Genomic DNA, 18,356 nt, shown 5'->3' with positions numbered 1-18,356 from the left:
AGCCCTGCAAATGTTTGAAGATAGCTATGACGTTCTTGTCCCATGATATCAGATGTGTCCACTTCTTTACCCGTGTTCTTGCAGGGCAGATTTTTTAGATATATTACCATCCTGGTGTCCTCGCCCTGGTCATTTTCAATATTACATTTAAAATATGATGCCTTGGATGGAATAGAGCATTTAATGTGTGGCTCCATCAAGGTAGAGTCCTGTGAAATTACGACTTCATTAGTTGCTCTATCAGCTCATGTAGAGTTTGGCTTAACTAAAAATCCTGGAAAATGTTTTATTTTAACTGCTATTCAGCTGGCAGCTTCCCGTTCCACTTACCTCACATCTGTATAAATGCAGTAGAGTTTATGTTATAAAGAAAAGGAAAGTCTTTAAAAATGTAGAATGAAAAATGTAATGATTCAGCTGGGCACAGTGGCTCACACTAGTGATCCTAGCACTTTAGGAGGCCGAGGCAGGTGGGTTACCTGAGGTCAGGAGTTCGAGACCAGCCTGGCCATGGTGAAACCCCGCCTCTACTAAAAATACAAAAATTAGCTGGGCATGGTGGCAGGTACCTATAATCCCAGCTACTTGGGAGGCTGAGGCAGGAGAATCACTTGAACGTGGGGTCGGAGGTTGCCGTGAGCTGAGATTGTGCCACTTCACTCCAGCCTGGGTGAAAAAGCAAAATTCTGTCTCAAAAAAAAAAAAAAAAAGGAATAATTCATGATTCCTGCACAGCAAAGGTGGCTGCCAGCTTCTGTGGTCCTACATGCTTATTATGCAGTATCACATCCTGCTGTTCTCTGGCTTACCTTCTTTATTTTATTCAGGTGAACAGTAACTGTTTAACCCTGCAGGAGATGGAAGATTTGTGTAAACTGCATTGTCTCACTGTGGTGTTTCTACTCCATCTGCCTCTTTCTCAAAGAGCTTGTGCTAGAGTCGTCACTTCCCATTGGGCTAAGGACATGACGCCTTTATTACAAATGGTAAATGGATTCTTTATTAGTTTACTATTTTGTGTTTTTAATGTTTGGTAGATAAAAACTGCAGTAACTTTCAAAATTCCCTTTTTTGGGACTACTGTTAGCCCCTTGAGGGCTATGAAAGTTTAATGGGCTATATCAATCACTTTCCAATTTCAGCATCTGTGTTTAGGAGAACTAACAAATAGCATAATGTATATCTAACCTAAGGAAAAAGCCTCTCTGTTTTTCCTTCGTTAAATCTCTGCCAAGATCAGATTTTTGTGTTATCAACCATAGTTGATGGTTGGTGATCACTGTGGTTTAAGAGGAACTGAAGAAATCAATGTAATAGTTTATTACTTTCAACTGTTGTAGAGAATATTTAGAGACAATTTGGAGATTTTAGGAAAATAGAAGCAAAAACAGAAGAAAAACTTCCCTGGAGGACCACCACTTTAATCAATGCGGATAACTGTTAACATTTTGGTTTATTCTTTTTATTTTAAATGCATATATTTTTCTGATGTTTTCTTGTTTCTTATATTGGAGCTCTCTATATATACCTATATATTTTTTTCCTTCATGTTTTTCTGTTTTCTTTCACAATATTAGCATCATTTTTTAATGGCTACTAGTTATGTTTTAGTACCATGCTTTACTTACCCATTTCTCTATTATGGAATAGAAGAAGACTTTGATGGTTGTATTATAGATGCTGTTATTCTCTTTGTATATAAGCCTTTTCCTTTAATTTGGGGTTATTGATTTTGGCTTGAGAGCTAGAAATGGGATTAAAGGAACAATTGGCACGAACTTTTATTAAGGATCATGATACATATACTGAAAATGTTCAACAAAAGCATTTTATGACCAATTAAGTAGGAAGCCAGTCCACAAACATTTAGTGCATGGTGCTAATCACTGGGATAGAGTGAGAAAAATAAAAACATATTTACCCTTCCCACTCCAACCCCTTCATAGGGCTACATTTTCCAGAGAAGATAGATACTAAATTTTAAAAGTAATTATAAGGACAGAACCTTAGAATGCTTTATAATCTGATAATAACAAGATCCAACGTAGTCTGAAAACAATGGTTCTTTTTAAGAAAGAAAGAGATGTGGGGCACAGTGGCTCACGCCTGTAATCCCAACACTTTGGGAGGCTGAGGTGGGTGGATCATAAGGTCAGGAGATTGAGACCATCCTGGCTAACATGGTGAAACCCCATCTCTACTAAAAAAATACAAAAAAATTAGCCAGGCATGGTGGTGGGCACCTGTATTCCTAGCTACTTGGGAGACTGAGGCAGGAGAATGGCATGAACCCGGGAGTGGAGGTTGCAGTGATCCGAGATTGCGCCATTGCACTCCAGCCTGGGAGACAGAGTGAGACTCCGTCTCAAAAAAAAAAAAAAGAAATGAAGGGAAATGAAGTGACTCAAGTCCTGGAGGAAGAGAGAGTTAGCAGGATGGAGAGAAGATGAAACTGGATTCTAGGGCATGAAGCAGATGTGTAATTATCCTGAGGATGGTATAACCGAGGAACTGAGATACATCTATCATAGCAGGGGAAGGAAAAATATGGGAAAGTGATGAAGCTGAAGAGGCAGGTAAGAGACAAGTCACATAGGATTCTGTAGGCCCTGTTAAGAGAATGGAGATGTAACTTGATAGAAGCACAGTGAGGATCCACTGGATGGTTTCAAATGGATGTGTGGCACTTGCATTTGCAAAAACTTTCCCTGCTTGCAATGCAGAGAGTGCATTGGAGAGGCAAAACGGGGGGGATTTGGGGGAATTAGGTGGCTATTACCTCAGTCATGTAAGTGTTGATGGTGTTAGGGACCAGCGAGAGGTAAGTAGGGATGAATAGCAGTGGGCAATTTTAAAAGTTATTTAAGGTGAAGAATGACAAGTTTAGTGTTTGAGTGTGGGTAATGAGGGAAAGGAAGGAGTCAAGTAATTCCTAGACCCCTGGCTTCAGCATTTGTGGGGATGCTGCCATTGTATGAAGGGCATGTTAGTGGGGAAGGATCATGAGTTTCTTTTTTGGAAATATCAAGTTTAAAGTGCCAAAGAAATGTCCACATGGAGATATCTAGTAAACAATTTGAAATAATAGTTTGGACTTAGAAGAGTGGAAGGGGCTGGAGATAAAGTTTAGGAATCATTACTCGATGGATGTTAATTGAGGCTCTGCTAAGACATGAAATTATTTTGGAAGAGAGATATGGTAAGAGAGCTGAGGATAGGGAGCTCAAATATTCCAATATTAAACACTTAGTTATGGGTTGAGACACGGGCAAAATACACCGAGAAGGAACTACTTAGATAAATGGGAATAAAATCAAGGAGAATGGGTTTTCCTGAAGGTCGAAGGAACTAGGCAGTTCAAAAGGTGGATGTGGTTAATAGTATCAGCTGCTTTAGAAGACTGTAATAGGATGAGGACTGAAAATACATTGGTTTTAATGAAACGGAGCTCACTGTTGATCATAATTAAGAGACTAAGGTCTAGGTTATACTTTCAGCTAACAGAAAACATTAGTTTTTAATTAGACAGAACAATGATCCTCTTATGTCCTCATTCTGCAAAGGAAAAACTTGGGCTGAGCTATGTGGTCCATGAGCACAGCTAATGAATGATCAAGTTGAGATCTGACTTCACTCTGTCCAGCTTCCAAATATTTGCCCTATGGAGTAACAGCTGATCAGCCCATAGTCAGCCATCCTTCCTGCCTTTCCCATACTCCATGCCTGATTTTTGGTAACACTCTGTAGTGTGAAGTGTAATTTCATGTAGCCCCTAATCTTTTCACAATAAAAGAAATTTTTGACATTTTTTGAGGCCTCTTGAGAAAACAACTAAGCAAATCATGGAAGGGATCATTCCATGAGATTTACTCTGAATCTTGAGGCATGGAGACCAACCAGGTAGGTGGATGGGAATCTTAAAAGTTTGAAGGATTCAGCATCTTCTAGGTCCCTGAACACTCAAACACATTTTTAAAAAATGCTCTTTTGACCTAAAAGTTAAATCTGAACATATTAAAATCTAAATAAAGAACAGAAGCACATTTCAAAGCAGGAGTATTTCTGTAGCTTTGGGATTCTATCTGTGGGTAACAGTGTGAGAAAAATACTATTTTAAGAGTCAAATGCAGATTTCCTTGATTCAGGATAAATAACTATACAGAATGCAATTTTGGATCCGTTTTTTTTTTTTTTTTTTTTTTTTTTTATGCTTTAATCCCTTAAGGAGTAAAGCATTCACCATTACCCAGCCTGAATGAGCTTACATTAACAAGAATTGGAACGACCCTGCCCACTGCCTTTCAGTTCAGAAGCATATGAACCCTATAGTTTATTGCTAATATGAATATTGCCAATAACTTGGTTTTCTTTTCAATTTTCAGAAAAAATGGTGTGAATATTTCATCTTAAGAAATATACATACTTTTGAATTTTGGAATCTGAATTTAATTCACCTTTCTGACTTAAGTGATGAGCTTTTGTTGAAGAATATTGCTTTTTACTATGAAAATGAAAACGTAAAAGGTACCATCTCAGTATATTATAATTATTATACTTCCATCCACAGATAAACTTTATAAGGAATTTAAAACTACAAAATAATTTTTCTGTACTTCCAACATACAACATAGCAATTATTTTCATCTTTGTTCCCATATATATGTAATATTTTGGTTGCAGTCAGAGGGAATGCTGTATTTTAAAATATGTGTTTCACTTAATATTACATTGAAAGTATTTCAGGAGAAAATACATGTTTTTGTGTCCAGCATTTTCAAATTTCAAAAGTTGAACTTTTCATTTAAATGCACGCATAATATTTCTTCATAAAATTTAATTAGTTTAATTATTTCACTACTATTGCGATATTTATGAAATTTAATTTTTTTCTAAAAGATAAGGCTAATTTATATGTTTTTATATGTAATTTGTTTTTCTTTCTTTAAAATATTTTCTTAGGGTAAGGTTTCTGATGTTTCCTGATAGTAAAACCAAATGATACAAAACAAAAACATATTTGGACAGAACTCTAACTGATTGAACATTATTGAAGCTTTGACCACTTTGATGTGGTTCCTTCATATTGTAATCATTGTAATGAATTAACTGCATATAAACTTAATCCTTTACCAATTTTCTCATCTCTCAAAAATTAAAGTTTTTATTCTGTTTTGTTGGTTGTAAAGTTATGTGTGGCATAACATTTTTATTACCTTAAAGAGTAATTAAACGTTCACGATGCATTTTGTGAGATAATATACTTACAAAGTTAATACTTAGTTATTAAAATGAAAAACAAGATAATCTTTATGATCTGTATCTCGTAGTCAACACTAGTGACCATTTTCATTTATGTCCAGTGTGGAAGTCACCAAAAATTTCACTATGTGGAAAGTATTTCAGAATTCCATGAATTTACCCAAAATGTGACTAATGATTCTTTGTGTGGGTGTGGGTGGCTTCTACTATTTAGTGTTTTTAATTGTTATGTAGGCCTACATTTGAATTTGGGAGATACCATTATGAAAGATTATGAATATCTCTGGAATACCGTATCAAAGTTGGTCGGAGACTTTGAGGTTGGACAGCCATTTCCTCTGAGAACAACAAAATTTTGTTTTCTTGAAAAGAAACCATCACCAATCAAAGGTAATAAATTTCTCAATTAATCTGAAATGAAAACATTATTCCTCTGAAAATGTTTAGGAAATACCACTAATTCAATGCTGCAAGTATAAATAATTTTCTGGCACTTGAATTTTAATAATAAAAATAAATCACCTTTATTCTTATATCCTGGGAGTGGTATGCTATGACTATAATTATGAAGATTTACATTTTGCTTATAATTAATATTGTTTCAATTAAAAAACACAGCCAAATATATGTGACTTCCATTTCCAGCAATATGGCAGTTATAGGTCAACAGAAAAATCTCTTTGTGTAAAGCACTTGAGATGCTGAATAAGAGACACCAAACATCTTTTTATATCATTATAGCTAAGCTCAAAACATCCTAGGGGCTGAAAAATTTAGGGAAGGCCACATGGGCTCTCCACCTCTTTTAGGCAGCAAGTTGCAGGGGCTTAAATAAGAAAGGATCCGAACAAACACAGGTGCAGGGAGCACCAGGAGGATCCCAGGTAGAGCAATGGTGGTTTACCTGGAATCATGAACCAGACATTCGATAGAATACAAAGTCATTCATTTGTCTATTATCATCTTATACATGATATGTAATATCTGTCTATCTATCTGTCTATCTATCTTGTGTGTGTGTGTGTGTGTGTGTGTGTGTGTCTGTATAAAATCAAGGAGGACCCAAAAAAATATTGTAATCATATCAAATAATCTCATTACCATCTTCCCTACTTCTTTTTTATTTCATTTCATGAAAGTCTGTATATATGTGTGTGTATATATGTATATAGATATATAATCTCTGAGGCTTCCATCGTCAAACTCTTTGTCTTATAATAAGGAATAATAAAAGGAATTCACATTTGAAAATAAAAGGCATAGGTATTTTTCTTTATCTTCCTTCCTCCCTCCCTCCCTCCTTCCCTTCCTCCCTGCTTGCTTGCCTTTCTTTCTTTCTCTTTCTTTCTTTCTTTTCTTTCTCTCTTTCTTTCTTTCTCTCTCTCTCTTTCTTTTTCTTTTCTTTCTTTCTTTCTTTCTTTTTTTCTTTTCTTTTCTTTCTCCTTCCCTCCTTCCTTCCATCTTTCCTCCTTCCTCCTTCCCTCCCTACCTCCCTCCTTTCTTTCTCTGTTTCTTTCTTTCATTCTTTTCCCTCCCTTCCTTCCTTCCTTCCTTCCTTCCTCCTTCCTTCCTTCCTTCCTCCTTCCTTCCTTCCTTCCTTCTTTCCATCTACCTACCTATCCGATTTATCCATCTATCATCTGTCTACTTACCCATCCATGCATCCATCCATCCACCCATCCATGCATCCATCCACCCACCCATCCCCCATGCATATCCACGTATATGCCAAAATGCTGTCTAATTCTTTATACTCTACTGTGTTCCAAAGTGTTTTACTGCGGGAAAAAACTTTATGAGAAGGGCTGAACTTGATACATGTAAATAAGATTAATGTAAAATGTTTTTAATGTGAGTTTTAGAAAATAATATGTAATATTCCTGTCTGAAAGTTTTACATTTGACCTTGTCTCTCTCTCTCTCTTTTTTTTTTTTTTTTTGTTTACAGACAGCGCCAATGAAATGGTGCCCAATTTGGGTTTTATTCCAATGTCATCTTTTGTGGTTGATAAATTTGCTGGAGATATTTTGAAAGATCTGCCTTTTCTAAAGAGGTATAAGACCAAAACTGTGCCTCAATAAATACTTGTATGGAATACATGAGTTACTCAACAAGGATTATTTGAAATGCAGATGATTAGAGTACATTACATGTAGTATGTGTTTGTAATACATAATGAATTTAAAATCAAAATTTTCAATGCCTTGTGGCCATTATTATGTAAAAATCTGTATAGTTTTTAATCTTAGAATAAGTCACTACAGCTGCATATTTTAAATTAATGAATTAATGAATGCATATTAATTGATATTGATGGGACTGTCAGAGATGTGGAGTAGATTTTGATTTATTAAACCTCTAATAAACTGCTCTTTGGATTCTGCCACCCACATCATATTGCAGAAAGAAGAAGGGGAGCTATGATTTTCAAAAATATTATAAAATAAAATCTGTGCTGTGTTATATTTAGAAGTGTGCAATTTAAAATATGCTTTTTTTTTTTTTTGTCTCGCAGTGATGATCCGATTGTTACCTCACTGGTTAAACAAAAAGAATTTGATGAACTTGTGCACTGGCATTCTCATAAACCCCTGAGTGATGATTATGACAGGTCCAGGTGTCAGTTTGATGGTGAGCTCTGTGACTCTAGTGAAATAAATTTAAATCTACTTTACTCTCTGCCTTTTGTTTTATAGTGGAAAATTATATCATGAGACACAAATTAAATTTTTTTGAATAAAAATAGTCTACAAGATATTTAGATGTGCATTGGGAAAGATGGTAATGAAAAATTCTCTTTTTCTTCTATGACAGTCATATGCATGCAGATATATATGTGTTTTAGGAGAAAGTGCTAGAAGTTGTTTTAAGGAAAGATGGTTTGTAGTTTAAGCAATATATGTATTCCTTGGAGTCAAATATATTGAGACCATAGTATTTCAAGCAATTTTCACTGTTTCATACCACCCGATTGGCTGCATGTAATAAGCACCAGCATTCTATCTGCCTTCATGCTCAGGGTGGTTGAAACTACAAAAGGAGGCCCATGAAACTGCTAACAGTGGATCAGCAGAGACTGAATTTAGGATCTTGTCTTCATCTCAACTTTCTGTATCCCTATGCTTACCCCTAGCCCCCTTAGAGTTGACAAAACTTACTCTGAGAATAATCTAGGAGTAGGCATATCAAGTATGCTCTTATGAAGTACTTATTAGCCTGGGTGTGTAAAAAATGTTCACCAATACTTTAGATGAACCGTTAACATGCTTCAGAGTGGTTTGGTTTGATGTATATATTTACAGACATAGAAAAATTAGCTTAGTTATTTCATTTCTGTGAGTATTATGGAGGTAAGAGAGTAAGGCATACCTTGATTACTGGACTTCTTACGTTATGAGATTTTACCATGTTAGCTGCCATGCTCTGGGCTCTGGCTCTGTGGCTATGATCTGGAGTAAGGATTTTTTCTATCCAGTGATGCAAGAAGCCAGAATATCTTAGATGGTTGTCTTCTTGCCTCTGTCTCTACCTTCTTCTTTTTTTTTTTTTTTTTTTTTTTTTTTTGAGACGGAGTCTCGCTCTCCGGGCTGGAGTGCAGTGGCCGGATCTCAGCTCACTGCAAGCTGCGCCTCCCGGGTTTACGCCATTCTCCTGCCTCAGCCTCCCGAGTAGCTGGGACTACAGGCGCCCGCCACCTCGCCCGGCTAGATTTTTGTATTATTTTAGTAGAGACGGGGTTTCACTGTGTTAGCCAGGATGGTCTCGATCTCCTGACCTCGTGATCCGCCCGTCTCGGCCTCCCAAAGTGCTGGGATTACAGGCTTGAGCCACCGCGCCCGGCCTCTACCTTCTTCTTAAACGAATTCACAGGGCAGAGGACATACGTAATGCCTGGAATCTGTCATTTTTTCGTTGCATCCTGATACCTGATTCAGGAGGTAGACCATGAAGGTGTGTTTTGTCACTTCCACCCTTTGAATAAGAGAAGGAATTATTATCCATAGATAACTTGATTTTACATTCTCTCTTTAAGAAAGATAATAAGATTAAATTACTTTTCCACTAATTTAACTCATGAATGTAGGATAATATGAAGAATTGATGAGAATGCTATTGAAAAACTATGATAAAGTTACATTTTTTTTTTTTTTTTTTTTGAGATGGAGTCTCGCTCTGCCGCCCAGGCTGGAGTGCAGTGGCCGGATCTCAGCTCACTGCAAGCTCCGCCTTCCGGGTTTACGCCATTCTCCTGCCTCAGCCTCCCACGTAGCTGGGACTACAGGCGCCCGCCACATCGCCCGGCTAGTTTTTTTTTTTTTTTGTATTTTTTAGTAGAGACGGGGTTTCACCGTGTTAGCCAGGATGGACTCAATCTCCTGACCTCGTGATCCGCCCGTCTCAGCCTCCCAAAGTGCTGGGATTACAGGCTTGAGCCACCGCGCCCGGCCTAAAGTTACATTTTAAGTCTTTTCTTTTTCAGAAAAATCTAGAGACCCTCGTGTTCTTAGATCTGTGCAAAAGTATCATGTTTTCCAACGGTTTTATGGGAATTCATTAGAAACAGTCTCTTCGAAAATCATCGTGACTCAAACTATTAAGTCAAAGAAGGATTTTAGTGGGCCCAAGAGCAAAAAGGCACATGTAAGTTCTATACATTCTATCAAATTAAAAAAAATTCCTTTTTCTTTTCTCAGGTTGATATTTGTTATCCCTTTGGTGGTTTCTTTTTATATAATACTTTTTCTTTATATATATATATACACACACACACATATATATATGCATGTATTTTTATATATGATTACTTATTCTTTTACCTCTTGCTGAAAAAGCCTAACCTGCATAAAAAAGTTGTAATGGTATTCTATACATAATAACGTATGTATCTATTTGAAGAATAATTAAGTGACTAAAGTTTTGAGTTTAGAAATTTTAAACTAACATTAAAAATATAGTTGTTTATTAGTTAATGACAGTGAAAATCTTTTTCATATAGGTAGTAAAAATATATATGAAATGTTTATCTACTGTTTTCTAAATTATAAAGAGTGTTTACACTTTTTCAAAGTATTTAAATGATTGATCAATCCACCACATTTTGTGAGTGGAAGGTTAGAACTGTCCATTTCCTCTTTCTGTGTGGGTTGGACTCCTGCAACCTTACATTTTTCCTTCTTGGGATGTCGTTTTTCTACTCTTTTCCCAGGAGACATAACTGTGGAATGGAATACAAGGAGTAGATAAGAAAAGTTCCAATCTGTTTCTGGAATAATAATACTAATAGTTTATGATCTAAAATTATCAGTTGATAATTCCTGCAACATTAATGTCTAAGTACAGATATTTTTATTTTAAAACTGAATTTTCTGATTATTTGACTTTAGAGACAGATCATAAAGGTTTCCATCTTAAACAAATGGAAAAGTCATCAGGCTTTAGTATCTTTCAGTGGGCCTCAAAGTTGGGGATTTGGTAATGGCATTTATTTTCACAAAAAGTTTCTCTCGAGATGAAAGGTTTTAATATATTAGAGAAAGTACCAACTTAACAAAACCAATCACAAATAAAGGTATTTGTCACATATCTACCTTAACAAATTGAAATAAACATGGTGAAGTTATCAGGAATGAAACATATAAAGACCTCAAAAAATATTTTTATTCTCACTTCTGAATAATTACTTTTGTGAAAATTTTGGCAAGATCAGGAAAATGTGCATCTCTTTGTCAAGCCTTCAGTGGACATTCCAGAACTCCAAGAGACAGATAGTTCATCAGTTCAAGAACTTATCCAAAAAGCTCTTGTATTTTTTACTCAAGATAACATCAAAAAATAATCACAAATTACTCTAAAAGGTTCTCAGATGTTTTATGAAGGCTCTATTCTTCAACTGCTTCAAAAGTTTAAGCAGTTGGGCTGTCCCATCTTTTGTTTTAAGAGCCAAAGAGAAGCCTGTCTGAGCCCAACTATGTGATCATTGTTTCTCTCCTCCTTTTCATTTTTATAGCCAATTGTATTGTCAGTGAGACTATTTAAATGAACATTTACTTTTTTATTTATGGGTAACAAAAAGCTACTGCTTTTCAGTTATGTTTGTTGTTGTTGTTTTGAGAGATGTTATGAAATGGTAAATTTGCAGAAATTCCTGTCACATAATACAATGTATGAAAATAGAAAAATCTACATGGCAAAGGGTCAAAGGTAACCCTTGTACTGTTGAGACAGAATCATGCTAAATTGGCCCAACACAGCAAATTAGGAAGGCTAAACACTGGGAAAGCTCAAATATTATTGATTAGAAGGATTTGTTTCTAATTTAGAGAGTGATGACAACTAAAACTGACTTCATTATAGGCAGGCATTTACAGATTAATTTCGTGACTAACAAGAAGAGTGGAAGATGTGTTGGAATCCTCTTGCTAAAACAACAATTCTCTAATTTGTCTTTGTAGATGAATGAGTCAGGTTGGTAAAAGCATGGTAAAAGTGGGCCCATACTATGTTTAAGTTAATTGGAAGTGCTTATTGAGGAAGATAAAATCAATTGTATTTGTGTTGTTCCTCTTATCCAATCATCTTCTTCCTCTTTCCTTATTCACTCATCAAACATTATGGACTAAATGCTTTGTGCTTGAGACATACAGACAACAAAGGCACATTCCTGTCTCAGTATCTCAATTAAGAGAGGAGGAATGACAAGTGAAATTACAACTATAGTTTGTGCTAATGAGTGCTTCAATAGATGTCTGAGCAGAGGAAGAATACATGACTTAGACTTGGGAGAGTCAGGGAAAGCTTCATGGAGGAAATATATTAAACAAGTAGAGAATAGGGAAGTGATGTGGGAAGAATGGAAGAGGACAGCGATTCCAGAGGGAGCAGCAGATATCATAGCATGGAGACATGAAAAGAGAGGCGGCCTCTTGTCTCTGATTTTGTAACATTAACTCTTCTTCTTCTTCTTCTTTTTTTTTTTTTTTTTTTTTTTTTCTGAGACAGAGTCCTGCTCCATCGCCCAGGCTGGAGTGCAGTGGCCCAATCTCGGCTCACGGCAACCTCTGCCTCCCGGGTTCAAGGGATTCTCATGCCTCAGCCTCCCAAGTAACTGGGACTACAGGAGTTTGCCACCATGCCCAGCTAATTTTTGTATTTTTAGTAGATAAGAGGTTTCACCATGTTGCCCAGGCTGGTGTGAAACTCCTGGTTTCAGGTGATCCGCCAGCCTCAGCCTCCCAAAGTGCTGGATTACAGATGTCAACCACTATGCCTGGCAGCATTTACTCTTTTATTAATAAACCACACCACTTACAAATCTAGAAAATTATCTACAGAGAGCCTTTATACTCCCTAAATTAAATTGTCGTAAGTTATAAATTAACACAGGCTTAATTTCCGAAAGAAAAAAAAAAATTTTCACATCTACTCAAAATGGGATGATGGTCAAAGTCATCAATACACCCTTAATATTGTCTCATTCATGACCTCTTATCTTAGAATATTTTCAACTTATTTTAAGAGATGCTTTTTTTTTCCTTTGGGGCAGGAGACCAAGGCTGAAATAATTACTAGAGAGAATAAGAAAAGGTTATTTGCCAAGGAAGAACAAAAGGAAGAGCAAAAGTGGAATGCTTTGTCATTTTCTATTGAAGAGCAAATGAAAGAGAATTTACACTCTGGAATAAAGAACCTGGAAGACTTTTTGAAGTCCTGTAAAAGTAGCTCTGTGAAACTTCGGGTTGAAATGGTGGGGTTAACTGGTTGCTTGAAAGCCTGGAAAGAACATTGCCGAAGTGAAGAAGGTATGTGATTCTGTTTTCTTATTTCAGTGAGTTGGAGAATTAATACAAATGTAATGATGATAGTTGCCATTTATTAACTGGAAATTTACATTAGAAGACTTACTTGCACTATCTTATTTTATGTGTTATTACCTTTAATATGTTCTAAGACCCACAATGGTTGCCTGAAACTGTGGATAGTACCAAATGCCATGTATACTGTTTTGTCCTATGCATATATACGTATGATAAACTTTAATTTCTAAAAAGGTACAGTGAGAGATTAACAACAATAACTAATAATAAGATAGAATAATTACAACAATATACTATAATAAAAGTTATGTAAATATGGTCTCTCTTTCTCAAAATACCTTATTGTACTATACTCACCCCTTTTCTTCTTGTGAGAATGTGAGATGGTAAAATGGCTACATGATGAGGTGAAGTGAGGTGAATGATGAACGCTGTTGTTGACCTTCTGATGATACAACAGAAGGAGGATCATCTGCTTCAGGTGATCCTTGCGTCATTAAGCCATGATGGAGTGAATGACTGATGTTAGGAGCGGACGATATTGATGATTGGGGTCCTCCATGGTTGAAAGAGTTTTGCTGAAATCTTTTAGAAGAATAACATTAGCAGTAACTGTTGTCACTTTTTTTTTTTTTTGGAGGGGGGATAGAGTCTCACTCTGTCACCCAGGCTGGAGTACAGTGGCACCATCTCTGCTCAGTGCAACCTCCGCCTCCTGGGTTCAAGCAATTCTTCTGCCTCAACCTTTTGAGTAGCTGGGACTACAGGTGCACGCCACCATGCCCAGCTAATTTTTGTATTTTTAGTAGAGATGAGGTTTCACCATATTGGCCAGGCTGGTCTTGAACTCCTGACTTTGCGATCCACCCACCACGGCCTCCCAAAGTGCTGGGATTACAGGCATGAGCCATCGTGCCCGGCCACTGTTGTCACTCTTTAACTCATCAAAGTGTTTCTGTGAAGGTTGCAATTCTTTTGTGATTTTATGGGTGACTTTAATGCTGTATTCCATCTGAGAATTGTATTCCATATTTTTTCTTTTAATATCTATGTAATTTGAAACACTTCAGCAAATTCAGGTTCTGCTTCAGGTTCTTCTTCATCTTCCTCCCTAGATGACTCAATAAGTTCTTCCATTTCCTCATTTGTTAACATTTCCTAATGAACTTCAATATGTTGTTTCACTTCTTTATCAAACACGTTGGCAAATCTGTCTCTATCAATTAGTCTTGCTGCGTGAATTATTTTCCTAACTTCTCCACTGATCCCCAAGAAGTCTTGAAAATCACTCAGGACTTCACTCCATACATTCTTCCAGCAGGCATTTCTAGTTTTTTGGTTTAATTAATCCATTGCATCTTTGGAGAGTGTTATTGCATCAGCAATAGTGAATAATTTCCAGCACCTTATCATGTCCAGATTAGGGTCTGCATCAATTGCTGATTGAATGTAATCAAACACCAGGCAGGTGTATGTGGCTTTGACAAACTGAATGATGCTGTAGTCAAGGCATTGAAGCAGAGAGTTTGTATTTAGAGGTAAAAATACAATCTCAATATTTTCATTTTCAACAAAAACAGATTTGGGATGGCTAGGTGCATTGTCTAGTATTCTAAGCTTTCCTCTTTCAAGTATTTTTTCACTTCTGGGAAGAAGCATTGGTAGAACCATTCCATAAAAATGTTGACTGTCATTCACACTTTCTGATTATGTTGCCAGAACACAAGCAGATAATTTTTGCTTTTGGTTTTGAGAGTGTATGGCTTCTTCATTCTGCATGCTATGCCTCTCTTTATTATATGCACTGCAGCATTGCCACCTAGCACCAGTGTTAATCTGTCCTTCCATGTTTTATGTCTTGGTGCCTCCTTTGGACTTTTAAGAATGTAGTTTCTATTGGGCATCTTCTTGCAGAAGAGCCTGGTTTCATCACAATTAAAACCTTGCTTTGGATGGTATCCTTTCTTTCTAACCAACTTCTTCAACTCTGCCAGAAATGTGGCAGCAGCTTCTTCATTGGCAGATGGAGCCTCTTCAGTCAGTGGTTTTTTGTTTTGTTTTGTTTTGTTTTTGAGACGGAGCCTTGCTCTGTCGGGACCAGACTGGAGTGCAGTGGCGTGATCTTGGCTCACTGCAACCTCCGCCTCCTGGGTTCAAGAGATTCTGCTGCCTCAGCCTCCCAAGTAGCTGGAACTACATGCACACGCCAGCATGCCCAACTAATTTTTGTATTTTTACTAGAGATAGGATTTCACCATGTTGGCATGTTGGCCAGTATTATCGATCTCTTGACCTCATGGTCCACCCACCTTAGCTTTTCAAATTGCTGGGATTATAAGCATGCGCCTGGCCCTCTTCAGTATTTTTTACACTTTTCAGTCGAAAACTATTCCCAAATTTGTTTAACCATCCTATATTTGAAGAAAATGGGTCATTGTCACTCGTTTTGGAGGATGCCTTGCTGAAGTCTTCATACAGATTCAATGCTTTCAGGTGCAACATGTTTCCATCACCTGAAAAATATTTTCTATTTATGCCTTCCACCTTCTATCTTAACTAAGCACTTATCAAATACTGTGGCCAAAACTTTTGCCATTTGAGGTGCAACAGAAAAAATAGCACAGATTTCTTTTTTCTTCTTCACAACTTAATGGATAAAAGATTGTTTCTGAGTGTAGATCTTAGCAACCTCAGCATGTGAGTTTTTCTTTACTTATTAAGTCAAGAACTTTCATGTTTTCACTTAAAGCACTTTATGGCTTCTTTTTTGGCACATCTGAATTGCCAACATCACTTATTTTGCAGTTTGAGGCCATTTTAATAAAGAAGGGTTATTGAACACCAACACTGAGGCATCAGTGCAGTCAATCTGATCATCAAGGTGGCTGTTAAGTAACTAATGGAACATGATATCTACAGTGTGAACATGGGGGACAAAGGAAGGATTCATGTCCTGAGCAGGACGAAGTGAGACGGTGCGATATTTCATCACACAACTCAAAATGGTGTGCAATTTAAAAACATACGAGGCCGGGCGCGGTGGCTCAAGCCTGTAATCCCAGCACTTTGGGAGGCCGAGACGGGCGGATCACAAGGTCAGGAGATCGAGACCATCCTGGCTAACACGGTGAAACCCCGTCTCTACTAAAAAATACAAAAAACTAGCCTGGCGAGGTGGCGGGCGCCTGTAGTCCCAGCTACTCCGGAGGCTGAGGCAGGAGAATGGCGTAAACCCGGGAGGCAGAGCTTGCAGTGAGCTGAGATCCGGCCACTGCACTCCAGCCCGGGCGAGAGCAAGACTCCATCTCAAAAAAAAAAAAAAAAAACATACGAATTATGTATTTCTGGAATTTTTCATTTAATAATTTTGAACCACAGTTTAGCTTAGATCCCTGACACCGCCAATAAAAGGAAAATTTTGTATTTTATCAATGAGTAATGAAATCTCAGAGAGGGTCCAAAGGGCAAATATATAGCACATTCATAAGCACCTTCAAAGACAGGTGCAAAAAGAACAACTTATAAAGTTGGGGACACGGTTAAGGGAACCAACAAAAACGATGAGGCACCCAGGAAGAATCTGTCATTCACCTTTGAGACCAATGAGTAAACATTTCCTTTTTGGGTAACACTGTATTCATGCTTCCCTGGCACACTGAGTTCTTCCAAAGCTGCTGTGGATACCATGTGCTTTACTTTACAATTTCCATAACAGGTAGTAAAAGAGAAAAGAAGAGGCAGAAAGAAGAAGATACAGGTGAAATGGGATCACATCAAGATGTGTAAATTCACAGCAAGTGAAATGATCTTGTTCCATAATACCTCCAAACTGACAGCTCTTCTGAGCAAACCTAGTTGATCTGTCAGTGTTGAGCCATCTCCACACTTTGATCCATTTAACACCTGACCTCCATGTTCTCTCCAACACCCTGACCCCCCCCCCCACCTATTGTTTCTGCTGCTTAATTGGGAATGATCAAGTGTTATGCATTGTTTTTCTAAGTGAACTGCTCACTTAGAATAACAGTGCATAACAATCAGTATGGACTGTATTACATTTCCTTTGTAGCCTCTTACTGTATTCAGTAGGTGTTAGTTAATATTGTTAAATAGGTGAAATATAAATGATTGATTAGAAGAAATCCTGACATAATAAGTATGAAATAATTAGCAGAGCAGAGGAACAAAAAGGATATGTATGAATATAAAGCATTGGAGAGAGATTAGCAACATCTAGAATGTGACAGTTGGAAGAGGTGGATTGAATTGAAGGCCTCCAATGATTATATCAAATGCTTATCTGTGGTCAACCATAGGACTCAATAAATGTTGTCAAGGTTTTAACCAGATATTTCAAGTCATAAAGATATTTTTCTTTGAACACAGTAGAGCAAATACGAAAATAAAATATGTAGAAAATATTTGTTATTCTTCCTAAATTTTTACAAACTTGAGCTTCTTTGATCTTATTTCTATTATGAACTACATATTTTTTCCCTACACTGATGTGGCTGTGTCTCAGTAATCCACGGAGATGATGAAGTGTGGATAGTTGAACTTCAATTTTACTTTATTTGGCCCTTTCTACTCCAAAACCTCCACTAATGCCAAGTAAGATAGTGAAGCCATCTAGATGATTAACCTTGGGTAATCAGATGAATTATTATTGATGGTCTTTATAACAATTTTATTGTTTATTCTTTACCAAGGTAAAACCACGAAAGATTTAAGTATAGCTGTTCAAATGATGAAAAGGATCCACTCCTTGATGGAAAAATACTCAGAACTTTTACAAGAAGATGATCGGCAACTCATAGCCAGATGCCTTAAGTATTTAGGATTTGATGAGTTGGCAAATTCTTTACATCCAACTCAGGTAATATTATCGGAATAGCTCAATTTCAACAGGGTAATTACTAGTTATACATAAAGTGTTTTGCAAATATAGTCATCTCTTCCAGATTTTTTTTTTTTTTACTGAAAATACTATTAGTAGTAGTAATCCAACTGCCCAATCTTGAAGTAATGCATAATTAGAAAATTTGTACAAATGCTTACCTGGACAAACATTAAATGCCAGATAATCTCTGCAGATCCTTAAAACTAACCATATACTTAATTCTAGCAAAACATCTCAAAACTATAGTGTGATTATTCAATTGTCTTTAAATATGTCAGGTTGTAGCTACAAATATCATGATATATATTTGAAAATCTTGATGTCTACTAATTTTTTCTAGTTAAGACAATGATTTAAAAAATTTAAATTTAAAAGGAGGTAA

The 18,356-nt window shown here is 36.7% G+C and overlaps 1 protein-coding gene across 4 annotated transcripts in view; it reads left to right on the top strand.

Moving 5' to 3' along the window:
* The window catches only part of DDX60 (DExD/H-box helicase 60), a 106,269-nt gene that overhangs the window by 27,109 nt on the left and 60,804 nt on the right, over positions 1-18,356 (top strand). For all 4 annotated transcript variants that reach the window (XM_033215630.1, XM_033215628.1, XM_033215631.1 and 1 more), the window contains 8 exons: positions 828-986; positions 4,383-4,524; positions 5,494-5,649; positions 7,208-7,313; positions 7,776-7,891; positions 9,741-9,901; positions 12,804-13,059; positions 17,784-17,950. In XM_033215630.1, the coding sequence (XP_033071521.1) occupies positions 828-986; positions 4,383-4,524; positions 5,494-5,649; positions 7,208-7,313; positions 7,776-7,891; positions 9,741-9,901; positions 12,804-13,059; positions 17,784-17,950 (1,263 nt within the window). The remainder of the gene's footprint in view (positions 1-827; positions 987-4,382; positions 4,525-5,493; positions 5,650-7,207; positions 7,314-7,775; positions 7,892-9,740; positions 9,902-12,803; positions 13,060-17,783; positions 17,951-18,356) is intronic.

The sequence above is a fragment of the Trachypithecus francoisi genome, unplaced genomic scaffold (assembly GCF_009764315.1).
Source record: "Trachypithecus francoisi isolate TF-2019V2 unplaced genomic scaffold, Tfra_2.0 Lachesis_group1, whole genome shotgun sequence".
Lineage (NCBI taxonomy): Eukaryota > Metazoa > Chordata > Mammalia > Primates > Cercopithecidae > Trachypithecus > Trachypithecus francoisi.
The sequence above is the reverse complement of the archived record's forward strand: the minus strand, read 5'-3'. Positions and strand labels throughout refer to the sequence as shown.